Source organism: Hemitrygon akajei, chromosome 4 (genome assembly GCF_048418815.1).
Source record: "Hemitrygon akajei chromosome 4, sHemAka1.3, whole genome shotgun sequence".
Taxonomy (NCBI): Eukaryota; Metazoa; Chordata; class Chondrichthyes; order Myliobatiformes; family Dasyatidae; genus Hemitrygon; species Hemitrygon akajei.
The window spans coordinates 65,222,106-65,245,791 of record NC_133127.1 but is presented as its reverse complement, the minus strand read 5'-3'; the positions used below and the strand labels follow the sequence as shown (position 1 = coordinate 65,245,791).

At 42.4% G+C, this 23,686-nt stretch overlaps 1 protein-coding gene across 2 annotated transcripts in view; it reads left to right on the top strand.

The window, feature by feature from the left end:
• The window catches only part of maml3 (mastermind-like transcriptional coactivator 3), a 493,444-nt gene that overhangs the window by 255,950 nt on the left and 213,808 nt on the right, over positions 1-23,686 (top strand). For both annotated transcript variants that reach the window (XM_073042730.1, XM_073042729.1), the window contains exon 2: positions 21,792-23,333. In XM_073042730.1, the coding sequence (XP_072898831.1) occupies positions 21,792-23,333 (1,542 nt within the window). The remainder of the gene's footprint in view (positions 1-21,791; positions 23,334-23,686) is intronic.

Below are 23,686 nucleotides of genomic sequence, written 5' to 3'. Positions count from 1 at the left end.
GCCTGGACGATCACTGGGGACCCAAGTCACCCCAACCACAATCTATTCCAGCTACTACCATCGGGAAGCGGTACCGCAGCATAAAACCCAGGGCCAACAGGCTCCGGGACAGCTTCTTCCACCAGGCCATCAGACTGATGAACTCATGCTGAATTGAGTGTACTCTATATTACATTGACTGTTCTATTTATTATAAATTACTATGATTACACATTGCACATTTAGATGGAGACGTAACTTAAAGATTTTTACTCCTCATGTATGTGAAGGATGTAAGAAATAAAGTCAATTCAATTCAATTCACTGAAAGCCAGCCCTGTAAAGAATGCTTTGACTATACTACAGTATTCTACCCCAACCACTCTCCATCTCCCACTCCCACCACTACCACACAATCCCACTTGATATTTCTAGGCAACTTTGCCAAAGAACGGCATCTCTGAATAAAGGTTTTATTTGAATTAGACGTTACAACTCAAGGATATTTTTTTTTATTTCTTTTGAACAGATAAAGATTGAAGTGCAGGCTTTGACTAACAATCTCTGAAGGAACATTGTCCTTGGCAAAGTACATGGGGGAGAGGGGCCCCAAGCTTAAAGTGAGGAAGGAACTAGCACCTGTATGTAGTGTGCTGAAAATAACTATTGAGCTAATATTGTCTGAAAAGAGGCAAGGGGATTGTGGTGCAATTAATCCACACCAGTTGAGGGGAGTCCAGCTAACACAGAAACTTTGTACAGCCCGCTCTCAGGAATAATTTCTTTATGCAGCTCTTTCTCCTGCTGTGCATTGGCTGTACGCATCAGCAGGAGGTATTATCTCCTGGATGCACCTACCCTGCTTAAAGCTACACTGTATTCCTTAAAAGGGCTGGGTATCATAACAGTTGCTGGAAGACATTCTGCCTGGATCTGGTCTGGGAGAGAAAGTTGCCTGACAGAGAGGGAGAGTGGATTGCTAGCTTTCAGAAATAGTACTGAAGGTTTTGACAGAAATGCTTAGGAGTGTGATGCTTTGCTTACAAAGAGGCAGGAGACCTGACACCCAGTAACAAGGTAGTGGGAAGAGAAAAGCTGATATTATTGCTAGGTGTATAGCTGAATCTACTCCTTCCTTGTCGCAGAGAAGGAAATTGTTATCTCACAACAAAGTAGCCACAATGACATCCGGTATTCAGCAATCCACCATAAATAGCCTGATGTTGCCAACATCTCCAACAATGTGCCAGTCACAGGGTAACGTCAGAACCACATGGGCCTTCACATCCTTTGATGGTTTGGTTTTTGCCCTCCTCGGCAGCTGAGGTAGTGGCTGCAATTGGCAGATTTCAGAGACGATCTCCTTTGTAAAGCACATCACTCACCCGCATTGCTTGAATAATATTGTGGGCAAATGTGGCCTCCTCTTGAAAGCCCCTCTTCCTGCTCTTTGCCCCCTTTGCTCATTGCCCGAGCCATGCTCCATTCTTCCTAGCATGGTGAAAAAGAAAACGGCTATCAAATCACTGGCTGAAGACTCCTGTTTTAATCAGTGGCAGTAAGTGCTTAAAGTAGAATTGCAGCTTCAGCCTGAAGAAATAAGCCAACAGCTTCACTGTAAGTAACTGATGGCACCTTTAAATACACTGGGAAGAGTGTTCTTCCTCACATTGCTTAAATCTGTTCACCTGATCTGTGTGGACGTTTGGTAAAAATGGACTAATCCCTGCCAGATATTTTAGATTTGCATTATGGGTATGGGCCACTGATGCCATTTTGTAACTTGGTCCTCGCACTGCCTCGAAAAGAAGCATCATTGGGTGCAGCCTCCGCCCTCTGAATCCAAATTAATGTGGATATTAAATTTAAGGAAAAACGGCGTAACAGTGTTGGAATTATTCTGGTGCACCTTATGAAATTTGCATTGTGAGTATATTTATATGACACAAAGAAATACCAGTTGAAATAGAGCTGATAGCAAGGTTGCGACATTATTGGCTGCTGTTTGCGACAGCTCTTACTTAGGGCCAGCTCAAGTGTGGCGTGTCTGGCTTTTCAAAGGAAATGGTAATCCTTCAAAAGGCATTTGCAGTAAATAACATTCCTGTTGGATAGGCAAGGCTGACTTTTCCTCCGCTTTAAAGAAGACAAATGAGAGAGTCATATGGCACTCTGAAGCTGTTTTTCAGATAAGCATATTGCTTCTTCCCAGAGGCAATTCAGAAGTACACAGTACAAATGAGCAGTTTCCTTGTGTTTTAGATCGGCAGCAGATACAAGTGTCATAATGGGTTCAACAATTATTTGAATACCCTGCACATAATCAGTAATATCAGTGACAGCATCAACAAATTAAAGGGTTACTTCCCACTACTGCTCCTTTCTTTGTTCCTTGTGTTCCAGGCTTCCAGATGCTTTCCATGTGCTGGTAATGTCACCCACTTAGAAATGAAGATTACATAAACAAATTTGTCTTTTACTTTTAAGCTGACAAACTGCATAAGCAGTGTTGCTTCCCAGTTTAAAGAGGGGGAGCCTCGTTTCACGTTTTGCAGACTGAATATTTTTAGACATAACAGAATTGAAACAGAAAAGGAACATAGTTGGGAATTTCTGGATTGCAGAGAGAATTTGATGATGTAAACAAACTAATTGCTGAGTTAAACAACACCGACAAAATGCTGGAGGATCTCAGCAAATCAGGAGGCATCTATGGAGGTGACATTTCTGGCTGAGGCCCTTCATCATGACTTAAGGATCCTGCAAAGCATGGACAGTGAGGTCCATGGAATACTTGCACACTGAATTGTAACGAAAAAGCCACAGATACTGAATACTAAAAGGCCTGGGTAGAGTGGATGTGGAGAGAATTAGGAGGAGGACCGAGGATCTAGGATCTAGGAGCTCAATGTCTAGAATAAACGGATGGCCCTGTAAAGCTGAGATAAGGAGGAATTTCTTTAATCAGAAGTTGTGGAATTTGTTGCTACATAGTGTTGTAGAGGCTGTCATCCGGTATATTTAAGGCAGAGATTGATAGATTCAATTGATTGATTGAAAGGGTTAAAGACTACAGGGAGAAGGTTGAAAGAAGACAGCCTTGATTGGAAGTCCAAGCATCCTCAACAGGCCAAAATGCTCTATTTCTGCTCCTATACCTTATGATCTAATATCTAAACTGTGCTTGACTATCTCTCCTCAGCTCTCCTATATTGAGTTCATTACTAACCTTAGTTGCCTTTAAACAAACGACTGCTTGAGCTCCATGGAATAATGGCTGCTTGTTGGATCCACCCCAAAAGCCCCATGCAATTCTTCTCCTTTTAGAGAGGAAGATTTAATGCACATTTATAAAGGCATGTTCTTTTGAGAGCACTGTAAAGCAAAGGGTGGCGGGGGTGGAGATAAATCTCCACTAGAGGAGGTATAAGCTCTCCTTCCCTCCGTTAGCATGCAGGTCACCCTTGGCCAAGGTGTGGCACCTGCATAGACCCTGATCAGAGTCATATGAAGCCATGAGAGCAAGTGGTGGCTGGTCATATGAGCAGCTGGTGCATCATCACAAGTCCTGGTTATGTGACCACTGATGCCAGGCAGATGGTCTCTGAAGAGTATTGATAATGGCTGGAGTCACCCGTCTTGCAAAAGACACTGCCCAGAAGAAGGCAATAGCAAGCCACTAATGTAGAAAGACTTGCCACGAGCACTCAGGGCCATGGAAAGTCCATGATTGCCCATGTGATACGATGTGGCACGTAATGAACGGACAACGTAAAGCAGAACATCCAACGAAGTACTTTTGAAATGTAGTTACTGCTGTGGCATGGAAATATTCAGGCAATATGTGTGTAGCAAGCTTTACAAACTATCATGGTTATAATGCTTAAGGAATAGAAGCTGCCCTGGACAAGGGAAATCATAATTTTTACCCAGGATTTATTTAGCAGATCACATATGCTCTCTGGTTAATGTCTTGTCCAAATTGCAGCAGCATTCAAATTATTTGTTTCTTTTGATCTGGGCATTCTTGGTAGCGAAGGTAGTAAGAGTCTTGAATAAGCAAGAATTCTCACTGCGCAGCCAAGGCTCTGTTACAACATGTCTTGAGGCTATTGCTGTGTAGCCAAATCAAGGCTGGGGGTCCAATGTGGAGTGGAAATAGGAGCCACCATTGGAATGTTGCAAAATGAACAGATAAAGCTGTCAGTGATTCACTTGCTTTGTACTGCATTAGAGAATCAGCTTTCTGTACTTGAGTCACTGGAGCTGAATTGGAACGTGGAACTGGTAAACCGGAGGTAAAGGTTGACTGAGCCCATTTCTGTTGTTTTGAATTTCTCTGGCACTTCTACTTAATTTTCAGTGGTCACTGGTGGACTTTCTGATCAGCGACAGCATCAGGTTTTTTATTGCCAATCACAGATGATATTTTAGCATGCTGTGTCACAAACTCTGTCCTATTATTGTAGTGGAAGCTCAGTTCTGTGAAGAGGATTTTGCTTGTTAAGGATTCTTCCTCTCTTTGCGTCGAAGATTCTCACTTTGAAACAAACAAATGTTTTGAATCTTGCAAACTATAATGGCAAATCTCAGTATCTATATTATTGTAAATCCTGTACTTCAAACTTCCTCCCTACTGGCTATCTTTAAATGTGAAGTACTTGTATCCAATGTCTACATGCTTGGCTTCTGCCTCCTACTTTTCCAGCCCCAATGAAGGGTCTGGGCCCGAAATGTCAACTGTTAAATTTCCCTCCATAGAAGTTGCCTGACCTGCTGTGTTCCTCCAGCTTTTTGTGAGTGTGCTGAAGATTTCTATCATCTGCGGAATCTCTCGTGTCTGTGGTCTGCCTGCTGTCACTCGGAGATGTAGTGTTTTTTGCAGGTTACACATAATAGCGTGGAGATCAGCACTCTGCCATCTTTGAAATTCTCGATGGCGGTTTAAGAGTGAATTTCACTCCACTTTTTTTCTCTACCTCTTCCCTCTCTTGTGCAGATAATTCCTCTATGACAGTGTATGATACACAAACAGGACAAAGGGGTGACGACGACAGCACCTCAGAAGAAGAGACAGTCTCGTACCTCAGGGGAACCCAGTAGTGGGGTAAAAGGAGAGAATTGAGGATAGGGATGTCCCATCTTAGTTGGTGGGAAGCACTGTGGCTCGTTCGAGGAAAACAAGTCTAATGAAGTGTTGCTTGAATATCCTAGAAGATAAATATGAGGGCCCAAAGCAAGTCAGACCTCTGCCTCAGGAAATGGCATGGGGGTGCAGGGAATAGAAGATGTGCATGTGTTTGCATGCGTTGGTGTGATGGGAGGGGATGTAATAAAATAAACTGTTGCTTTTGCTTATTTTGGGATTCACATTGCTAGCAGCTGGAACCCCCCCCCCCCCCCCTCCCTCCACCACCATCTGCTAAGTATTGAGTGCCAATTGTAGCCCTTTGGAGCTCCGTTTGCTGATCGTTTAAAAGCCTGATTGATGGTGCAGTCCAGCATGGTGGCTCTGCAGCAAAATCAATTAGCACACAAACACGACAAAAATCAAGGCAGCCTGCTGTAGCATTAACAGGAAATATTTCCATAATACTGCTAAACTTCAAAGCCTTTCAAGTAGCAGAAGGCTACTACTGTAACTTGGCTGCACAAAGTGAAATCTTAATACTTTCCTTATTCAAGTTCAGTAGAACTGTCACATCGCCCTGGCCCAAGACAACAGGTTAGATACTGACGACATCACATATTAACCTGAGGTATTGAGTTTTAATTTCTCACTGCGGTATCATGGAAACTTCACTCATTGCTACCAGAAATGCTTTGTCTTTTGTGCATTTAGACCATGTAAACCAAAAGGCTTCATGTTCAGTTTCTGATCTGTCTGGCTCATCTGAACTGTGTATGTGGTCAAGGGCATCTATCACCATTGGTTCACCAGGGCCATGGCTTCCCCATTACCCCTCTTCAAGTAATCATTAAACTTCTGCACTTTTGCATGCAATGTGCTTTTTAAATTGGACCTTCAAAAGTTATCAGGTTTAAATTTCTGCATGTTCTGCCTGGGGTGAGGATACGATGGATTCAGGTGTGAAGTCAGATGGTTCTCTGGCCTCCAGAGTAGTAGGTGCGTCTTCTAAGTGAGCGAGAAACATAGCTGTTGCTGCGGAAATGAGACCTGGATGATTTGAACTCCAAGGCCTCATTATTAACACGCTACTGATCTACATCCCACTAGGAACGGACCACATGCGTTGCCAAAGGTCCTGGGAGGTCAAGCAACAATGAAAAGACTCCTCTTCCAACCTTGGAGCAAACTCGAACTGTGCCGATTTCTCTCCTAGGAAACATTAGAAAGCAATAACGTTTACATTTACATAACTTGGTAAAATTATAATATTCACCATGATTTCTCCCTTAAATAAAGTTCAAAGTAAATTATGTTACCATATACTGCTCCAAAATTTATTTTCTTGCTGGCATTCATAGCAGAACAAATACAAAGACTGACAAAAAAATGTGCAAAAGACAAACTGTGCATATTAAAATAAATAAATAGTAAATAAATAATACTGTGAACATGAGTTGTAGAACTCTTGAATGAAAGTTGGTCCAGTGGTTGTGGAATCAGTTCAGAGTTGAAGTGAGTGAAGTTCTCCACACTGGTTCAGGAGCTTGATGGTTGAAGGGTAATAAGTTTTCCTGAACCTGGTGGTGTGGGGCCTAAGGCTCCTGTACTTCCTCCCAATGGCAGCAGCGAGAACAGGGTATGGCCTGGATGAAAGCAGTCTACCTATTTTCATTCCTCGTCTCTTGGTAAGGATCAGTACACTCGAGGTTCACCAGCCAGTTGTATTTCATCAGTGGTTATAAGCTGGCTAATTAACTGAGCAAGCTACCAGAACCAGTCCCATGCAATTCCTTCCCATTGGTGTTTCCTTCACTCCATTTACAGAGAGCATTGAGATCCAGTTGCAGTGGTTTAGCTTCCTGTTTGTTAACATCAGTTCGATCAACACCAGCAAGAATTCTAATGTGGGACCACGTTGGGCAAGTTTTTTAATTTAGGTATTTGATTCATGAACTTCCATTTGCATTTCTGATAACTTTTGAAGGTCCAGTTTAAACAGGTTCCACACTGGCTGTGTGGTTCGTTATTCCCACCCTCCATCTCAGCATGAACATTTCAGTACTCAAACATAAACAATCACTTACTTAGAAAGAATAGGGGAGAAATTTTAGGGACCAAATATAAATTTAGGTTACTTATTCTTGCTTGAGTGACTAGTGGCAATACTTGTCTATGTTCAAGAATAGCTTTCTCATGTGTAACACACATGTGCTGTGCTGCTAAAGGATTGGACAGGCCATTGACAAGGGCACAACTCTGCAGTCGGGTTAGGAATTGATCCGGTATTGTCCTCAGCCAATCCAGTAACAGTTACAGTGGTGTTAGAAAGTTTGTGAACCCTATACAATTGATGCACCATCAATAACTCTCGGAGATGTGAGGCGAGATATAGGCTTTTATTAGTTGGAAGAGAGCAGTCAGCAGCAAGAGACCATCACACAACATCCTGGAGACTGAGGGAGGGGCAGTGCCTCCAATCGCCTTTATACAGGGGTCTGTGGGAGGAGCCACAGGAGCAGTCAGCGAGGGGGGGGGGGGTGTGTCCAGACAGGTATATGTAGTTCACCACAACAATTTTCTCTATTTCTGTATAAATATGACCTAAAATGTGATCAAATCTTCACTCAAGTCCTAAAATGAGATAAAGAGAATCCAATTAAATAAGTAAAACAAAAACATTATACTTGTTCATTTATTTATTGAAAAAAAATCCGATATTACATGTATTTGTTGGAAAAAGTATGTGAACGTTTGGGGTAATGCCTTCTACAAAAGCTATTTGGAGTCAGGTGTTCCAGTCAATGAGATGAGATTGAAGGTGTGGGTTGTAGAGGTGTCCTGCCCTATAAAAAAGACACACAAAATCAGGTTATTGATAGAGCCTGCTCTTCTCAAGAAAGATCTGTGTATGTGCACCATGCCTCGAACAAAACAGTTTTCAGATAACCTTAGAAGAAGAATTGTAGAGATGCATAAAGCTGGAAAAGGCTACAAAAGCATTTCTAAACACCCAAGTACTCATCAATCAACAGTAAGGGAAATTGTCTCAAATGGAGGAAATTCGGTATTTTTGCTACTCTCCCGAGGGGTGGGTGTCCTGCAAACGTGCAATGCTGAAGGAGGTAAAAAAGAACCCAAGGATGACAGCAAAAGACCGGCAGAAATCTCTAAATCTTGCAACGGTCTCTGTTCATTTACCCACTAAAAGAAAAACACTGAACAAGAATGGTGTTCATGGAAGGGCACCACGGAGGAAACCACTGCTCTCCAAAAAAGCATTGCTGTAGTCTCAAGTTTGTAAAAGACCACCTGGATGTTCTACAGTGCTCCGGAGACAATGTTCTGTGGGCAGATGAGACAAAAGTTGAACATTTTGGCAGAAATGCATACTGCTACGTTTGGAGGAAAAAGGGCACTGCACACCAACACCAAAACCTCATCCCAACTGTGAAGCATGGTGGAAGGAGCATCATGGCTTGGGGCTGCTTTGCTGCCTCAGGGCCAGGACAGCTTGCAATTGCTGAGGGAAGAACGAATTCAAAATTGTATCAAGACTATTTACAGGAGAATGTCAGGGTAGCAGTCTATCACCTGAAGCTTAATAGAAGTTTGATAATGCAACAAGACAGTGATTCAAAAGACAAGAGTAAATCAACAACAGAATGGTTTTAAAAAGAAGAAAAATTGTGTCTTGGAATGGCTAAGTCAAAGTCCTGACCTTAATCCTATAGAAATGTTGTGAAAGCACCTTAAGCAAGCAATTCATGTAAGGAAGGCCACCAGCATCCCAGAGTTAAGGCAGTTTTGTAAGGAGCAATGGTCTAAAATTCCTCTAAGCTGATATGCAGGACTGATCAACAGTTACCAGAAATGTTTCAAGTTATTGCTGTATAAGGGGGTCACACCAGTTACTGAAAGCAAAGGTTCACATGCTTTTTCCAACAAATACAGGTAATACTGGATTATTCTCTCTCAATAGAGAAACACGTATAATGTTTTTTTGTGTTATTTATTTAATTGGGTTCTCTTTATCTAGTTTTAGATGTGTGAAGATCTGATCACGTTTTAGGTCATACTTATGCAGAAATGGAGAAAATTCTACACGGTTCACAAACGTTCTAGCACCACTAAGCCTTGGGGCTTCCATGTGAAACTCAGCTGGGATCAGAATTTTGGTTTTGCCTTTTCAACTGGAATTACTTTTCCCCTTTCCCCTTTCTCCTTCAGCTATTAGAGGTCACATGAGACTTGGCAGTAATTGCCTCCTCACATTGAACTGCTGTTACCTTTATTGGATTGGAGTTCAATTTCAGCAATCGCGTTTACCATGCAGTGTGCGAAACCATCGGAAACACTATGTGTTTAAACAGCCTCCAATTAGCAAAGGAAACAAAACCAATCTGACTCAGATTAATGCGAGCAACATCTTTTGCATGCAGCCTATTCATAAACATTTGGATGAGCGAGACCGCGTCCATAGCAAGCATCTTCTGAAACGGGTTTGACCCACTGACTGCCCTCAGTAATGGAAGGGGAGGCTTGCATTGTCATTGAGCTTGGACACATACAGAGCTCATTATATCTCATTACATTAGTATTACAAGGACTCAGACTGATTCCCGAGGCGTCTGCTCCTGCCAGGTTCTTTCTAACCCTTTGTGTGGTGCAAATATTGCAGTACCAGTGAGCACAAAGGCAAAAGACAGGTTGTGAGCATCATCAGCAGCTCTTTGATCCCTGCATCCGGTCGATATTTTATTTAATCATTTTAGTTGCATTTTAGCCAAAAAATGTTTTGCAAGAAGCAATATATTTGAGCATGCTGGCTGCAAGCATATTCTGTTCACTGTTTCAGAGGGCTTGCATTTCCAGCACACTTGTCAAAGTAACTGAGGGTTCAAAGTGAAGAAAATTGGGATATTAAACTATTGAGTGAAAGATGGCTTTGTAGCCAAAGTTAATTCCTTGTTCAGCACAGTAATTCCAGTCACTGATGCTCACTTAATTCTTTTTTGTTTATTAGTTTTTATTTTTTGTTGTGATGGTTCCTTTGTTCTTGTGATCCCCTCCGGTTGTCTACCTTGTCTGAGGGAACATGCAGAATGCTTTAACCACTGCCACGCCATTTACAGCTAACAAGTGCTTGGGGAATCATTGAGTCATTTTGTAAACTGGACCCGACAAATGGGTGACACCTGTGCCACATCACCTTGCTGGTTGGTCTCTATGTTAACTTCCTGTAGGTAGGCCAGGAACTTCCTGTAGGTAGGCATTTGGTGTTCACAGTGTGGTTTGTTATTCACCCGTACCCCGACACATACACCCTTTTCTCCCCCTTGGAGTGGAGAACTGGTCTTGTTTTTCTTTATTCTGTTTTTTAACTTTTTTTCCCCTTTTTTCTCCCCTCCTGATCCAACCACCCCACCCCATCACCTTATGTCCTTCTCCCTGTCCCTCTCCCTTCTCTATCTAACCATCACTTGTTGCCCTCCTCACATCCCTCTCCTTTATGCCGTGCTCCTATCACCTGCTCAGTTTCCTACCATACAGAAACACCTCTGCATGGACATCCAGACTGGAGAAGAGTTTTCCCCAGGGCTGCTGTGCAACTGAACAATGGCGCACCCCCCTACCCGTAGTCCATGAGCACTATGAACAATTCCTAAGTGCAGTACATGGGCATGTGCAATGTTTGGGTTTAGCATAGTGGTTAGCACAATGCTTTACAGTACCAGCGGTCCAGGTTCAATTCCTGCTGCTGCCTGTAAGGAGTTTGTACATTTTCCCTGTGACTCTGTGGGTTTCCTCTGGGTGCTTTGGTTTCCTCCCACAGTCCAAAGGCGTACTGGTTGCTAGGTTAATTGGTCACTGTAAATTGTCCTGTGATTAGGCAAGGATTAAATCTGGGAATCGCTGGGCAGTGCAGCTCAAAGGGCCTATTCCGTGCTATATCTCAATAATAAAAAAATTATTAAATGGGGTAACTACCTTCCTTTGATTTCAGAATATTTTTTTTTATCTCAGCTTTAATTCTCAATGCTACTTTATATTTAATGATTGCATTTTATAACATGGGTAAGTGCAATACTTGAATGAGGCAGCCATTTTTTAAAAATTTTAAAGTTATTTGTTGTGAATTCAGTTGTAACTTAGATATCATTCTAAATAACCGAGACGCTATTTTAAATTTGGTAATTGTTTTTGGTAATTGAATTGCCAGTCTGCTGTTTTGCATTGAATGGAATAGCACTGCAATCTCATTGTCCTCGGTAATGAAAATAAAGCTAATGATCATGTTCCATCATCTTCAGCCCTTTGTCTCTTCCATCTATCCACTCCCAGCTTTTGCCATCTCTCCAGCCCTTATCTGCCGATCACTTCTCTCACCTGGATCCACCTATCACCTGCTAGCTCATGCTTCATGCCTTTCCACCACCCTTTTATACTGGCTATTTCCCCCTTTCTTTGTCACCTGAAAACACCATAGATGCTGTCTGACGTGCTGAGTTCTTCCAGTGCCTTTTTTGTCGCTCCAGGTTTCAGTATCTCTAATCTCTTGTGTGTGTGCCGCTCTCTCTCTTTCGTCAATGTTCTTTTGTCTAATTTTTCATTCTCTAACTGCTCCCATTCAGTATTGACCAGATAACCTTGTTTACAACTTAGCACATGATCACAGCATTTTACTCTTTCACAGACATTCCTCCTCTTCCAGCCTCCTTGCAGCTTAACAAGTTTCTTTTGTCGCCTTTCTGGTTCTGATGAAGGGAACTTTGTTTCTCTCCCCAGAGATGCAGCCCGGCTTCTGAATATTTCCAGCAGTCTTTGTTCCCATTTTAAATTTCCAGTGTCTTCAGTGCTTTTTTTTTGGTTTTTATATTTTTGCTTTGTTTTGTTGTATTGGAAGGGTGACCCAATCTGATAATTCAATGGCAAAACTTCAAATACAGCATTTTTCTTTCATAACCGCTGCAAACCTTCCTCTGGTATTACCCTCTACCTTATTCCCAAACTGCTAATAATTCAATTAGCTAATCAATTTGGAAAAGAAGGTAGATATTCCCTTAGTTTGTTTCTGACATCTATTGCAAAACTTTTGAGGAAAAATTGGTTATTAATTAACATAGAAAATTCTATTAAGTAAGCCAAGTTCAGTCTTGTGGTGCTAATTTATATCTGCTAATTGGGGTCTCATAATGGTAGTGGGCCCCAAAAGCAATCATAACTTTGACTTTATAGAAGAAATGACCATAGTTTTCTTGTCAGATGTAGAGGGTTAGAAAGCTGACCAGCCCTCCAGCTAAGTTTTATTTTAACGTCCTTTTTCGAGTTCAAAGGAAAAGGAAAGAGCTTTTGTTACTCTTTGCCCGGGAGTCATCTTCTATTCCCTATCCATCCTGCCGCAATTAATTTCCACCAAAGTTAAGTTCCAACAATACGCAGAAAGTCAGACTAGCAGTTAGCTGGCTAACAACCCTCGGGCCATGGAGTGATGGTAATTCTGATTCCTACACCCAGATCTGCTGGATAATTAGTGACAGCAATCTTCCTGCTTTATTCTGTGCGGTGATGATAAAATGGTGGGAAGGTGTCTGCAGTCGCAGTTCTGTGGACTGGATTATTATGAACTCAACCTTCATTGGTAACTGCAAAATGAGACAATGTTTCAACAACAACAATTAAGAATCCAAGATCTACTTTACAGTCTGCTCAATTCAGGGGCCTGAACAAGACTGGCTACTCTTGAGTTGCCTATCGTTGGCTTAAAGATGATGAAGCATTTCTACAGTGCAGAATCAGTCAAGTTTATTTTCACTGATATATACTGTATCGTGAAATTTGTTGTTTTGTGGCAACAGTGCATAAAAATACTTTGTTATAAATTAATAGCATGAGTGGGAAATAGTGAGGTGGTGTTTATGGACTGTTCATAAATCTGACGGTGAAGGGGAAGATGCTGTTACTAAGAGTGAGGGTGTGACCCTTCAGGCTCCAGTGCCTCCCCCTTCACAGAACAAAAGAATCTACAGCACATCACAGGCCCTTCGGCCCACAATGTTGTGCCAACCATGTAACTACCTAGAATTACCCTATCGCATAGCCCTCTATTTTTCAAAGCTCCTCATACTTATCTAAGAGTCTCTTGAAAGACCCTACTGTATCCGCCTCCACCACCGTCTCTGGCAGTGCATTCCATGCACCCACCACTCTCTGTGTGAAAAACTTACCTCTGACATTCCCCTGTACCTACTTCCAAGCACCTTAAAACTATTCTTCCTCGTGTTAGCCATTTCAGCCCTGGGAAAAAGCCTCTGGCTATCCACATAATCAATGCATCTCACCGTCTTATACACCTCTATCAGATCACCTCTCATCCTCTGCCACTCCAAAGAGAAAAGGCCAAGTTTACTTAACCTATTCTCATAAGGCACCCTCTGCAATTCAACCAACATCCTTTTAAATCTCCCCTGCACTCTTTCTATAATATCCACATCTTTCCTACCATGAGGTGACCAGAACTGAACTCAGTACTCCGAGTGGGGTCTGATCGAGGTCTTATTGATACTAATAATGAGAAGCGGGCATGACCCAGGTGGTGGGGAAGGGGGTCTGAATGATGAGTGCCACCTTCTTGAGGCACCACTTTTTGAAGATGGCATTCCTAGTAACTAGACCGGGTGGGCGGGTGGAAGATTTCTTCCTGCATCTGATCCTGCAGCACTTTGTATCTTCTGAGAGAGGCTCTTTTGTTCTCAGTGGCACTGGACCATACAGTAGCCAGCCCAAAGCCTATAGTAACAGTCTGCTGGGTTTCTGTAATAATGGGAATTGAAGATCTTGTTTTAAACAATGCAATGTTTTTTTTGACTGATTGCTGAGCAATCTATCTTGTTGCAACTGGGTTGAGAAATTGTGTGTTTCATCTGGTGAATCTACCAGTCACTGTTAGTCTGAAGTAGAACTGCGGTATGCCACAACTCCTGGGCCATCACGCAGGTTGAGTGCGTTGTTCCGATTGGGATTAGCTAATTGGAAATCAATTCTGTTATAAAGAAAATCACTTAGTGCCCAGAAGGTTACTACAGTTTACAAGAAATACAAATGAAAATAGGTCTCTAGCACCATCTACTCAGTCAATGGAGCTCAGCTAGAATGACTGGAGGTGAATTAACTCAATCAAGTTTAGTGCTTTGTGTTTGTTTAGCAGTTGGCTGGAAGGGGGAGGGGGAGGGGCTGTGAAAATTTTGATTTGGTTCAAACACTGGCATGTACACAGGAGAGAGCGAGAGAGAGAGAGAGAGAGAGAGAGAGAGAGAGATGGTGCTGAATACGGCTGCCGCTTTGTGTGATCACATCCATCATCTCGAATGCCAAGCGCAAGGGATCGTGGGAGAGGCACTGTGCATTTTTTGTCGTTGTTGTGGTTGCTGCAGGGTATAAACTGACATGGTTTTAGTCAGCGGGCAACCCAGCGCTGTCTGAGAGCCACGTTCCTGCAGCAAAACTTCAGCTTCATTTGTGGTCCGCCTCGTGGAAGGCATGAGTGCAATTACCACTGCAATGGGGCTGACGCAGGGGGCTGTGGTCATACAACCACCGGTGCTGTACTGTGGCAGGGAGAAAACCAGCATCTGATTTCCATTTGCCATCCACCAGTAAAATACCTAATCAATCTACAGCAAAACCGTTCAGAGGAAAAGTGAAAGATCTTATAGTTAACCGCATTACTGGAAATGCATGTCGTTAGCAGAATAAATGAGGCACCCTTCAGTGGAACAATTGCAACAATGGGATTTATGGACATATATGACACCTGGTTTAAAGTGCTGTCTTTTCATTACTGAGCCATCCTTCGTGTGACTGGAATGTGAAATCGAATGTTTCAAGTGATGACACTCCCAGTCACTCAGATATCATCAGATATAGTGAGGCATGCAGTCAGAGAAGCCAGAGTTTCCTGCCTCGAATCAGCTAGAACTGAAACCAAGGCACACAAGAACCCGTCCCCTGCAGCAGACTGGGCACGAACATAAGTGTGGAGGGTTCAAAGATGAAGTAACGTGTTCAAAGATGAAGTAACGTGCTCAAACATCTTTCATGTAGCTGGAGTCACTTCTTTGTAGTGGAAGGAGAGCAAGCCTTTGAACAGTAGGAATCAAGCTGTTTTTCCTCAGCTTGCCACTGTAAATAGAGCTCAAACAAGTGCCATTTTGTGTGAGTTGGGTTCTGTAAATGTGCACACACACAAAAAAAGGAAAGCTTGTGAATATGCAACAGTTCCGTATTACTGTTACAAAGGATTAATGTCATGATCACTGACACAGAATATGAAAGTCCTCTCACAGATGACTGTTAAGACAGACACTTTGAGGGAAACACAGAACCTGTCAATGCCACAGTACAGAGCTGGAGGAAGTCAGTGTGGAGGGAAATGCCAAGCAATGTTTCAGTCACCGTGCCTCAACCCAAACTGTGGATTGGTTTATAAAGAGGTTTCTGCTGCTTTACGTGTACCGACACCTCCACTGATGCGAACTTCCCCTAAATATCCCACATCTTGTGTAATGGAGATGACTTGCATTTGAACCGGAGACTAAATCACCTCAATCTCATTGGAGGACCAGTCTAAGATTTGACATTAGTTTGGGATAATGCACAGATCCAAGAATTCCTGCCATTTATTTATTTTATTTCGAGATAACGGCACAGAACAGGTCCTTCTGGTCCAGAGTGCCGTGCCGCCTAGCAACCCACCTAATCACAGGACAATTTACAATCTACTAATCGGTACGTCTTCGGACTGTGGGAGGAAACCAGAGCACCCGGAAGAAACCCACATGGTCACGGGGACGATGTACAGGCCCCCTACAGGGGGCGCTGGAATTGAACGCTGAACCCTGAGCTGTAATCACGTGCTAAATGCTACACTCCCGTTTTTCATTTAGAAGTTGCTGCCAGTGTACAATTAAATCACACTAGAAGGTTAAGAATATTTAGAAGAACAGGATGATTTTAAATTTGACCATTTTGAATTACTTGTTTGTAGCCTGACTGAAACAGTAACAGTGAGAAATTCCTGCAAGGAATTCCAATGGAATGCAGGGGTTTGTAGGAGAGAGAGTTAAAAAAATTACCCTCCCTCTCCCCTTCTATTCCCCATTCTGCCCCCTTACCTCTTCTTACCTGCCTAGCACCTCCCTCTGGATCCACTCTTCCTTCCCTTTCTCTTATGGTCCAGTCTCCTCTCCTATCAGCTGCTTTTCTCTCCAATCCTTTACCTTTTGTACCCACCTGGCTTCACCTATCACCTTCCAGCTAACCTCCTTCCCCCCCACTCCCACCCCCCGCTGTCTTCCTCCTTCCTTTCCAGGCCTGAAACGTCGACAGTTTATTCCTTTCCGTAGACGCTGCCTGACCTGCTGAGCACCCCCTGCACTTTGTGTGTGTTGCTCTGGTAACTTGCTGTCACTGTGTTGACCAAATTTCCCTGCTGGTATGTGAACATTCGCTTTAACCTTGATTTTTCAGAACTACTGTTAATGCTCTTCAAATAATGCACCTCACAGGCACATTTTATCCAGAGTGCTGACCAGGAAATGTTGGGCTTGATCTAGTGGTAGGATCAATGGCAGGTGCTGCTAATGGAGTCGACGGGACGGGAAGGGGAAAAGGCCTCTGCGATTCTCAGCCACAAATACTACCCAGTGCTCCCTGCTGACAGACTGAATGTGTGTATGAAGGCAGGCTCATGTTTGGCTCTGATGCTCCTCCCTACCTTCAGTCCACGACCTGCAGCAATTGTATCGTCTGGCAGTGCTTGCCCAGACATGAAGAATAGGCCACTTGGGCGAGATGCTAAAGGATGCTGGCACCTGCGGAGGCTTCTTTCAGTATGAGTCATTGACTTCAGGAAAGAAAAAATAAGGGAGAAAGAGGAAAGAAATGTGATTGACAAGATAATATGTTAAGCATCTCTCAGTCAATTATATTGCCAGCAGTGGGTCTGAATGTTAAGTGCATCGCGGCTCCCCCTCCCTTGCTAACCAGATAGAGAACTGTTGTGTCCCTTTGTATTCTGAATCCTCATTCAGTTCTGATATTTTAAACTCCTATGTTAAAGCACATAAAGGCAAGACGTATGTTCACATCCTGGTTAGGTTTTCCAAGTATCATCCAGTATGGCCATTATTTATGGCAATGTCACATACACAGACAGCATCATATTAGCATGCTGACTGATTCAAGTAGCATCTCAATAAAACAGGCACATTCAAATCACTTTATTTAGAGAAGTGATCAATCTGCAACCAGTACCTTAAAACAAAGAAAACAATTCCATGTGATTGACCTCAGGACATCCCTAATTGGAATTAAATTAATAGCCTTCTAGGGATAGATAATTCTAAACGTTACTTCAACTAAGAATTGGAATAATACATTATGTCGGTAAGTCTTGTGATATTTTCTGTAGCTTACTGTGAGCAGTATCGCAGTAAATCCACTTGTGTGGTGTAAAGCTTTTTAACTGAGCATAAGGCCAGTTCAGTTTCCCTCAGAAACTCCACTGGCTACAAGAAAGAGCTGACAATGAAACTATATGTACACATGGCTAAGGCATGAACCCGGAGGATAGTCTGCATCACAGGTCCCAGTCAAACAGAAGCAATAGTAAGATCGTTCCGTGTTTAATTTGTCACTTATAAGTATGCTAGAAATAAAAAAACTCGAGGATTTAATGGCCTTATTATGTAAGCCCTGCTGTTTTGTTTAGTCTTGAAGAAGCCTTTAAACTGACAGTAATTTTAGTCATTTACCTGTTTAAATACAATAGTCAAAGCTTTTACAGCTTCCATGTAAACCTGATTGTTTCTACATTTTTCTGAATATTTTAACATCTGCCTAGGAGACAAAATGAGCCTCAGAGTGATTTTGGTTCTGATTAGAGGGTTAGTATTGTGGATTGGCCAGAGAGCACACTTGCACTTTGTTTTAACGAAGTGACCTGCTCACTGCTAAATATTTCCGAGAATAAAAATCTTCCCAGTTTTTTTTTCATTTTCTGCTGGGGCCCCAGCAGGTAGATTCTGGAAGCAAGCCAGAGATGAATTAGGAATTAACTACTCCTCGAAGGAATGCATAAAGAAAACTGTGGACAACCGGTAGAATAGTGACTAACTGCTTTTGAGAACATACTTGTCATTTTTATTATACTTTTAAGTATTGTGTGCTCGCAAGGAACAAGACATTTCTGCAAAACAGTCATCTCACTGTGTGTAACATAACAAGTAAAGGCAAATAAAAGACAAGAGTGGAGCAAAACCGGTCACTTCCTCTGCATAGCTGAAATAACTGTCCTCTGAAGTCACCGTGGCAAACAGTGATGGTGGGGGAGGTGCACCACACTGAGCTTAGTCTGTTGCCATAGTAACACCTCGGTTTTTTTTTGTGTTGTTTTAGGGAAGGAAATGTATTGGGATCCATGGGGCACTGAGCAGATCAGTTTCTGCAGCCATTAGCAGTTAAAAACTCTCTTGTCTGTGGATTGCATCCTTCCATATCTTACTTCAGCTTCTTAAGCATTGTGTATTTTTAAAGGGGGACTGCTCTGAATAGGGTTCTACTCGGGGTCTGGTTCATAGAAGAAGAGATGAGATTGCATTAATTAAAAACCTTTTCCCACTCTGTGGTCCTTGTCAGAATGTTCAGTTTTGTACTTGTGAGCCAATAGTTTTTAGCAATTTACTTTGGACTGCTTCTTCATCAGGGAATAAGTACCAAATCAGAACGCTAACGGTAGTTTTTACACTCGATTGTTATGGAAAATGACCAGCACAGGCCTGCAGTGAAGATCATGGACTACATAACATCTTCCATAACATCAGAACACTTAGGTTAGTTCTACCACTTGATTGTTATAGGACATCCTGCAGTGAACATCATAGTCTACATACCTTGGATCATGTAGGAGTTTTACATCTCTTATCCTCCCCAGGCTAACTGCTTCTGGTGCTGTTTTGGCATTGTTTTAATTGAAGCATTAAATAATGGCAAATCTGTTATCAGGAGTGGGAGAGGCCTGCTTTCTTTTTAATGCGTGATACCACTTTCAAGAGATGTGGTAGTGTATCTAAATGCAATCTGCATCATTATATATAAACCGACAAATTAAAAGGTTTGCTAGAATATTTTACATGAAGTTAGAGCCCTCTTAAGAACGCAAACAGATTCTTCTTTGCAGGAGAACCAAACCATGAACAGGAACCATTAAAAACATGGTAAAAAAGAGATCTCTTGTAAAGGAATAAAACTTAATCCAAGTACAACAACTAATGAATGATGGACCAAGTTAGCGGAAGCCATGAAGCTTGCATGATTCCAACAGTGGCTTAATAGAGAAGTGCAGAGCTTCTAGAGAGCTTTCATAATTCAGTGGTCATGAATGATGCTGCTTTTGGGCCTCAATGTATTATATAAGAACATAAGAAATAGGAACAAGAGTAGGCCATCTGGCCCATTGAGGCTGCTCCATCATTCATTAAAATTACGCTGATCTGACCATAGATTCAGATCCATAAGAGATAGGAGCAAAATTAGGCAATTTGGCCCATCAAGTCAGCTCTGCCATTTCATCATGGCTGATCCATTTTCCAATTTCCCCTACTATGTAAAAATCTATCTGACTGTGCCTTAAGTATAATTAATTAGGTTATCGCTACTGCTTCCCTGGACAGAGAATTCCAGATTCACCACCCTCTAGGAAAAGCAGTTTCTCCTCATCTCTACTCTGTAGTTAACCTACCCCCATGCCAAACTTTTGAGGCTATATATCCCCTAATTTTAGTCTCACCTACCAGTGGAAGCAACTTTCCTTGCCCTATCTTATCTAACCCTTTCATAATTTTTAAAAAATGTTTCTCTAAGATCTCCCTCATTCTTCTGAATTCCATTGAGTATATTAGTAGGTGACTCAATCTCTCCTCAAAGGATCCCTTCATCAATCGTGTGAGCCTCCTCTGCATGCCCTCTAAAGCCAGTATATCTTTGCTCATCTGAGAAGACCAAACTGCATGCAGTACTCCATATGCAGCCTCACAAGTACTCTGTACTGTTGCAGCATGAACTCCCTGCTCTTAAGTTCACTCCCTCTGACAATGAAGGCCAACATTCTATTGCACACTTGCTATCTGATTGTGCCAGTATCCCGGGCTAGTGAATAGAATTTTCATGATAGATAACATCTAAGTCCTGTTTTCTGTGGCTTGTTTTTGTTCCCTTTAAAGGTTGGAGCAGTTCTCAGAGCAGTACAGTAAAGTCTACTTACAATCTAGATTTTGCCACACCTTCCCCATGCAAATCTAACTAAATTTACCTGGCTGTAATGTTCCCAATGTGTACTAGATTTCTGGTGGCAACACACTAGGAATATTGAGGGACAAGTCAATACAGTTGCTTTGATTGAACCAAGTTTCTTGGTCTAGATCTTGCTGATTAAGCAAAGCAAATTCAGAACTTCGGCTCATGGATGCTCCAAACTTCCTGATAAGTTCAGAACTATACATTCTGCCACAGGACAGCTGAAACCCTTGGAGATAGTCTCTAGATGCTTGTTGTAATTAATGAACCAAACTTCATCGTCCAACATCAAGACTTCTAATTAGCCTACAACTGAGCTCAGAAGAATCTCTGTTGGAAATGTGTTTCCAGGACTCCTTTTGCTCTGAAACTAATGAATGGCATTTTCAGATGATTCTCCTCTGATCAGTCTTCCAGCCAAGATAAGGAACATAGAGGTCAACTATAGTGAGTTCATGGATGGGTTGGGGATGCAGATGAAAGTAAAACACTCGAGACCCAATTAAATGATAATGTCCATCTTGCCTCTTCTTGGACTGCTAAGCTGCTAGTGGCAACTGCACTGTAGTATCCTTGAGGAGGGAGAGGAACACATGACAGACTCTTAATGTTTCTGAAACTTTGAGGTAATATAAGCCTAAGAATAAGTTCAGAAACCCATATGTTAATTTTATAAACTAGAGAAAATTTGCAGATGTTGGAAATCCATGCAACACACACAAAATGCTGGAGGAACTCAGCAGGCCAGGCAGCATCTATGCAAAAAAGTACAGTTGGCGTTTTGGGCCGAGACCCTTTGGCAGGGCTGTGATACTAGTTTTATAATTCACCTAACGTTGCTCTCCCAGTCAATTGGGTTATAAAATCAGTCGTGCTTCTGATCCCATCAGTTGGCCAACCTTTGAGTTTGGTTAAAGTTACCATCCTAATTGTTGAAAGCCTTGGTCTTGTCAGAGTCCTCTGCTGTGATATCCATTGTAATCACCATCTGCCACTGCTGGAGGCCAGACAGGATTTCTCCTATCATATACTGGAATCCTTCACCTAAAAAAAGCATTTTTCAGGAGTTAAGACAGGTACAAAACAGCAAAAAGAAATTCCAAAGCACTGGAAATTTGTTCTGAAGACAGAAATAATTCTACTTCCATGCCCCCCCCACCCGACCCACCAATGTGAGCAAGTGAAATATAATAACATTAACAAAAGATTGTTTTCCTGATTGGTGGAATTTTATAACTATTAGCGGTAACTATATTATGGAGAATTATGGATATTTCTTCATAATGGTAAGGTAAAATAATAACCAAGTTTCTTTATGTTTCATTTAAAGCTTCAAGAAACGGTAAAGAGAAAACTTGAAGGTGCCCGTTCGCCACTTAATGGAGACCTGCAAAATGGAGTTTCTGACAGCAGTTTCTCCCCGAGCAGCAAGCGAGTTCGAAAAGAGGGATCTGGGATAGACCAGGGCAACAGCCTCTCCAACAACGTCCCTATACCTTCTGTTTCTCCCCTGCACCAAATTGACTTGAAGCCGTCACTTCCAATATCTACCAGTGGAAATAATTCAACAGGGTTTGATGACGGTAATAAAGAGAGCAGGCATCCAAGAGTGAGCTTACAGGCTAATGGCACCAGAGAGGATGACGACTTCAACTTAATTTTAGCCAAGGATCTTAAACAAGAATTGATTGATGATCCAAGTTGTATAGACTCTTCAGATGCTTCCCTTCTCCATCAAAATAAACTATTCTCGGATATTAATCTTAATGAGCAAGAGTGGCAGGAGTTAATTGATGAACTAACAAGCACAGTTCCAGAAGATGACATGCATGACCTATTTAATGAAGACTTTGATGAAAAGAAGGAGATGGAGGTTGTCAAGCCTACGTCTCAGACCCCAGTTCCAGCAGATAACCCAAGTATAAAGAGTGAAATGTGTCAGTCTCCTTTTAATCAGTTGTCAATGGGATCGCCACAGGTTAGACCATCTTCATCAGGCCCTCCATTTTCCAATGTCTCCACAGTCTCTAGTGTGTCCTCTGTGTCAAGTATTTCATCCCTTTCTGCACCTGCTACTTCACCAGTGACATCTACAAGCCAACCCTCACAGCAGGCCCCAAGTCAAACTCAAGCACATGCAAGGTCGGGAAATGGCTTCTTGATGACAACGTCTTCTGGGTCAGGGTCGGGACAGGGACCCGGACCCGGACCGGGACCAGGACCTGGGCCAGGGCCCGGGCCAGGATCTGGTCCGGGAGCTCTACCATCGACGAGTACTGATCTTTCCCGAGCAGAGCAGTTGAAGCAAATGGCTGCCCAGCAACAGCAACGAGCGATGCTGTTGCAGCAGAAACAGCAGCAACACACGCAGCCACACCAGCAGAATCAGGCACATGGTTGGTCCCCTGCAGCTCCGCCACACAGTCCCTTTGGAGGCACCTTTATTCCAGACAAACCAAATAGCCCAATGATGTACCCACAGGCCTTTAATAATCAAAAGCCTATGGTGCCTGCTATGACAAGCAACCCTCAGAAGGCCATGAATAACTACCTCTCACAAAACCACATGAACATAATGAATCAACAGCCAAATACTATGGGGCAGATCTCTGTGAACAAACAGCCTATGCTTTCGTACGCTAACACTAAGCCACTGTCGCATTATAATATTGAGCCTGTGGGCCAGAGAATGACCCCGCCAATGGCTAATCAGAACAAAGCTCCCATGATGCCCTACCTACAGCAACAGCAGCCGCAAGTTCAGCCTCAGACTTCTCATATTAGTGAGGAACAGAAGCACATGCTGTTAATGAAGCAGAAAGGACTCCTTCCCCAGACAATATCTTATGGAGCTCTGCCAAACCATGGTCCGGTAAGTGAGAGGAGAAAATTGAATTTAATGTTGGCAAGGTGGAGGCCTTCTGCTGATGAATTTCTTTATTTCACTTCCTCTAATTTCTGTGGTGTGTGAATAATTTTGAATTTTTGGCTTTCTCCCTTATTTTAATTAGCTTGATGTTAAATGTTATGCATATATTTTTTTTGGATTCATTGATTGGAGCATCAGGGGGTCTGATGAAAACTGACTCTCTGGGCTACACCAGTAATTCCTTGCTTCAGGCTTTGCTTTGGTGGGCATTTTGTGTAGTTTATGTTAAATAAGTAAATACGCTGAGAACGATTTGCCTTTACAAACTCTCAGAGATTAAGAAGTGTAACCAGGGA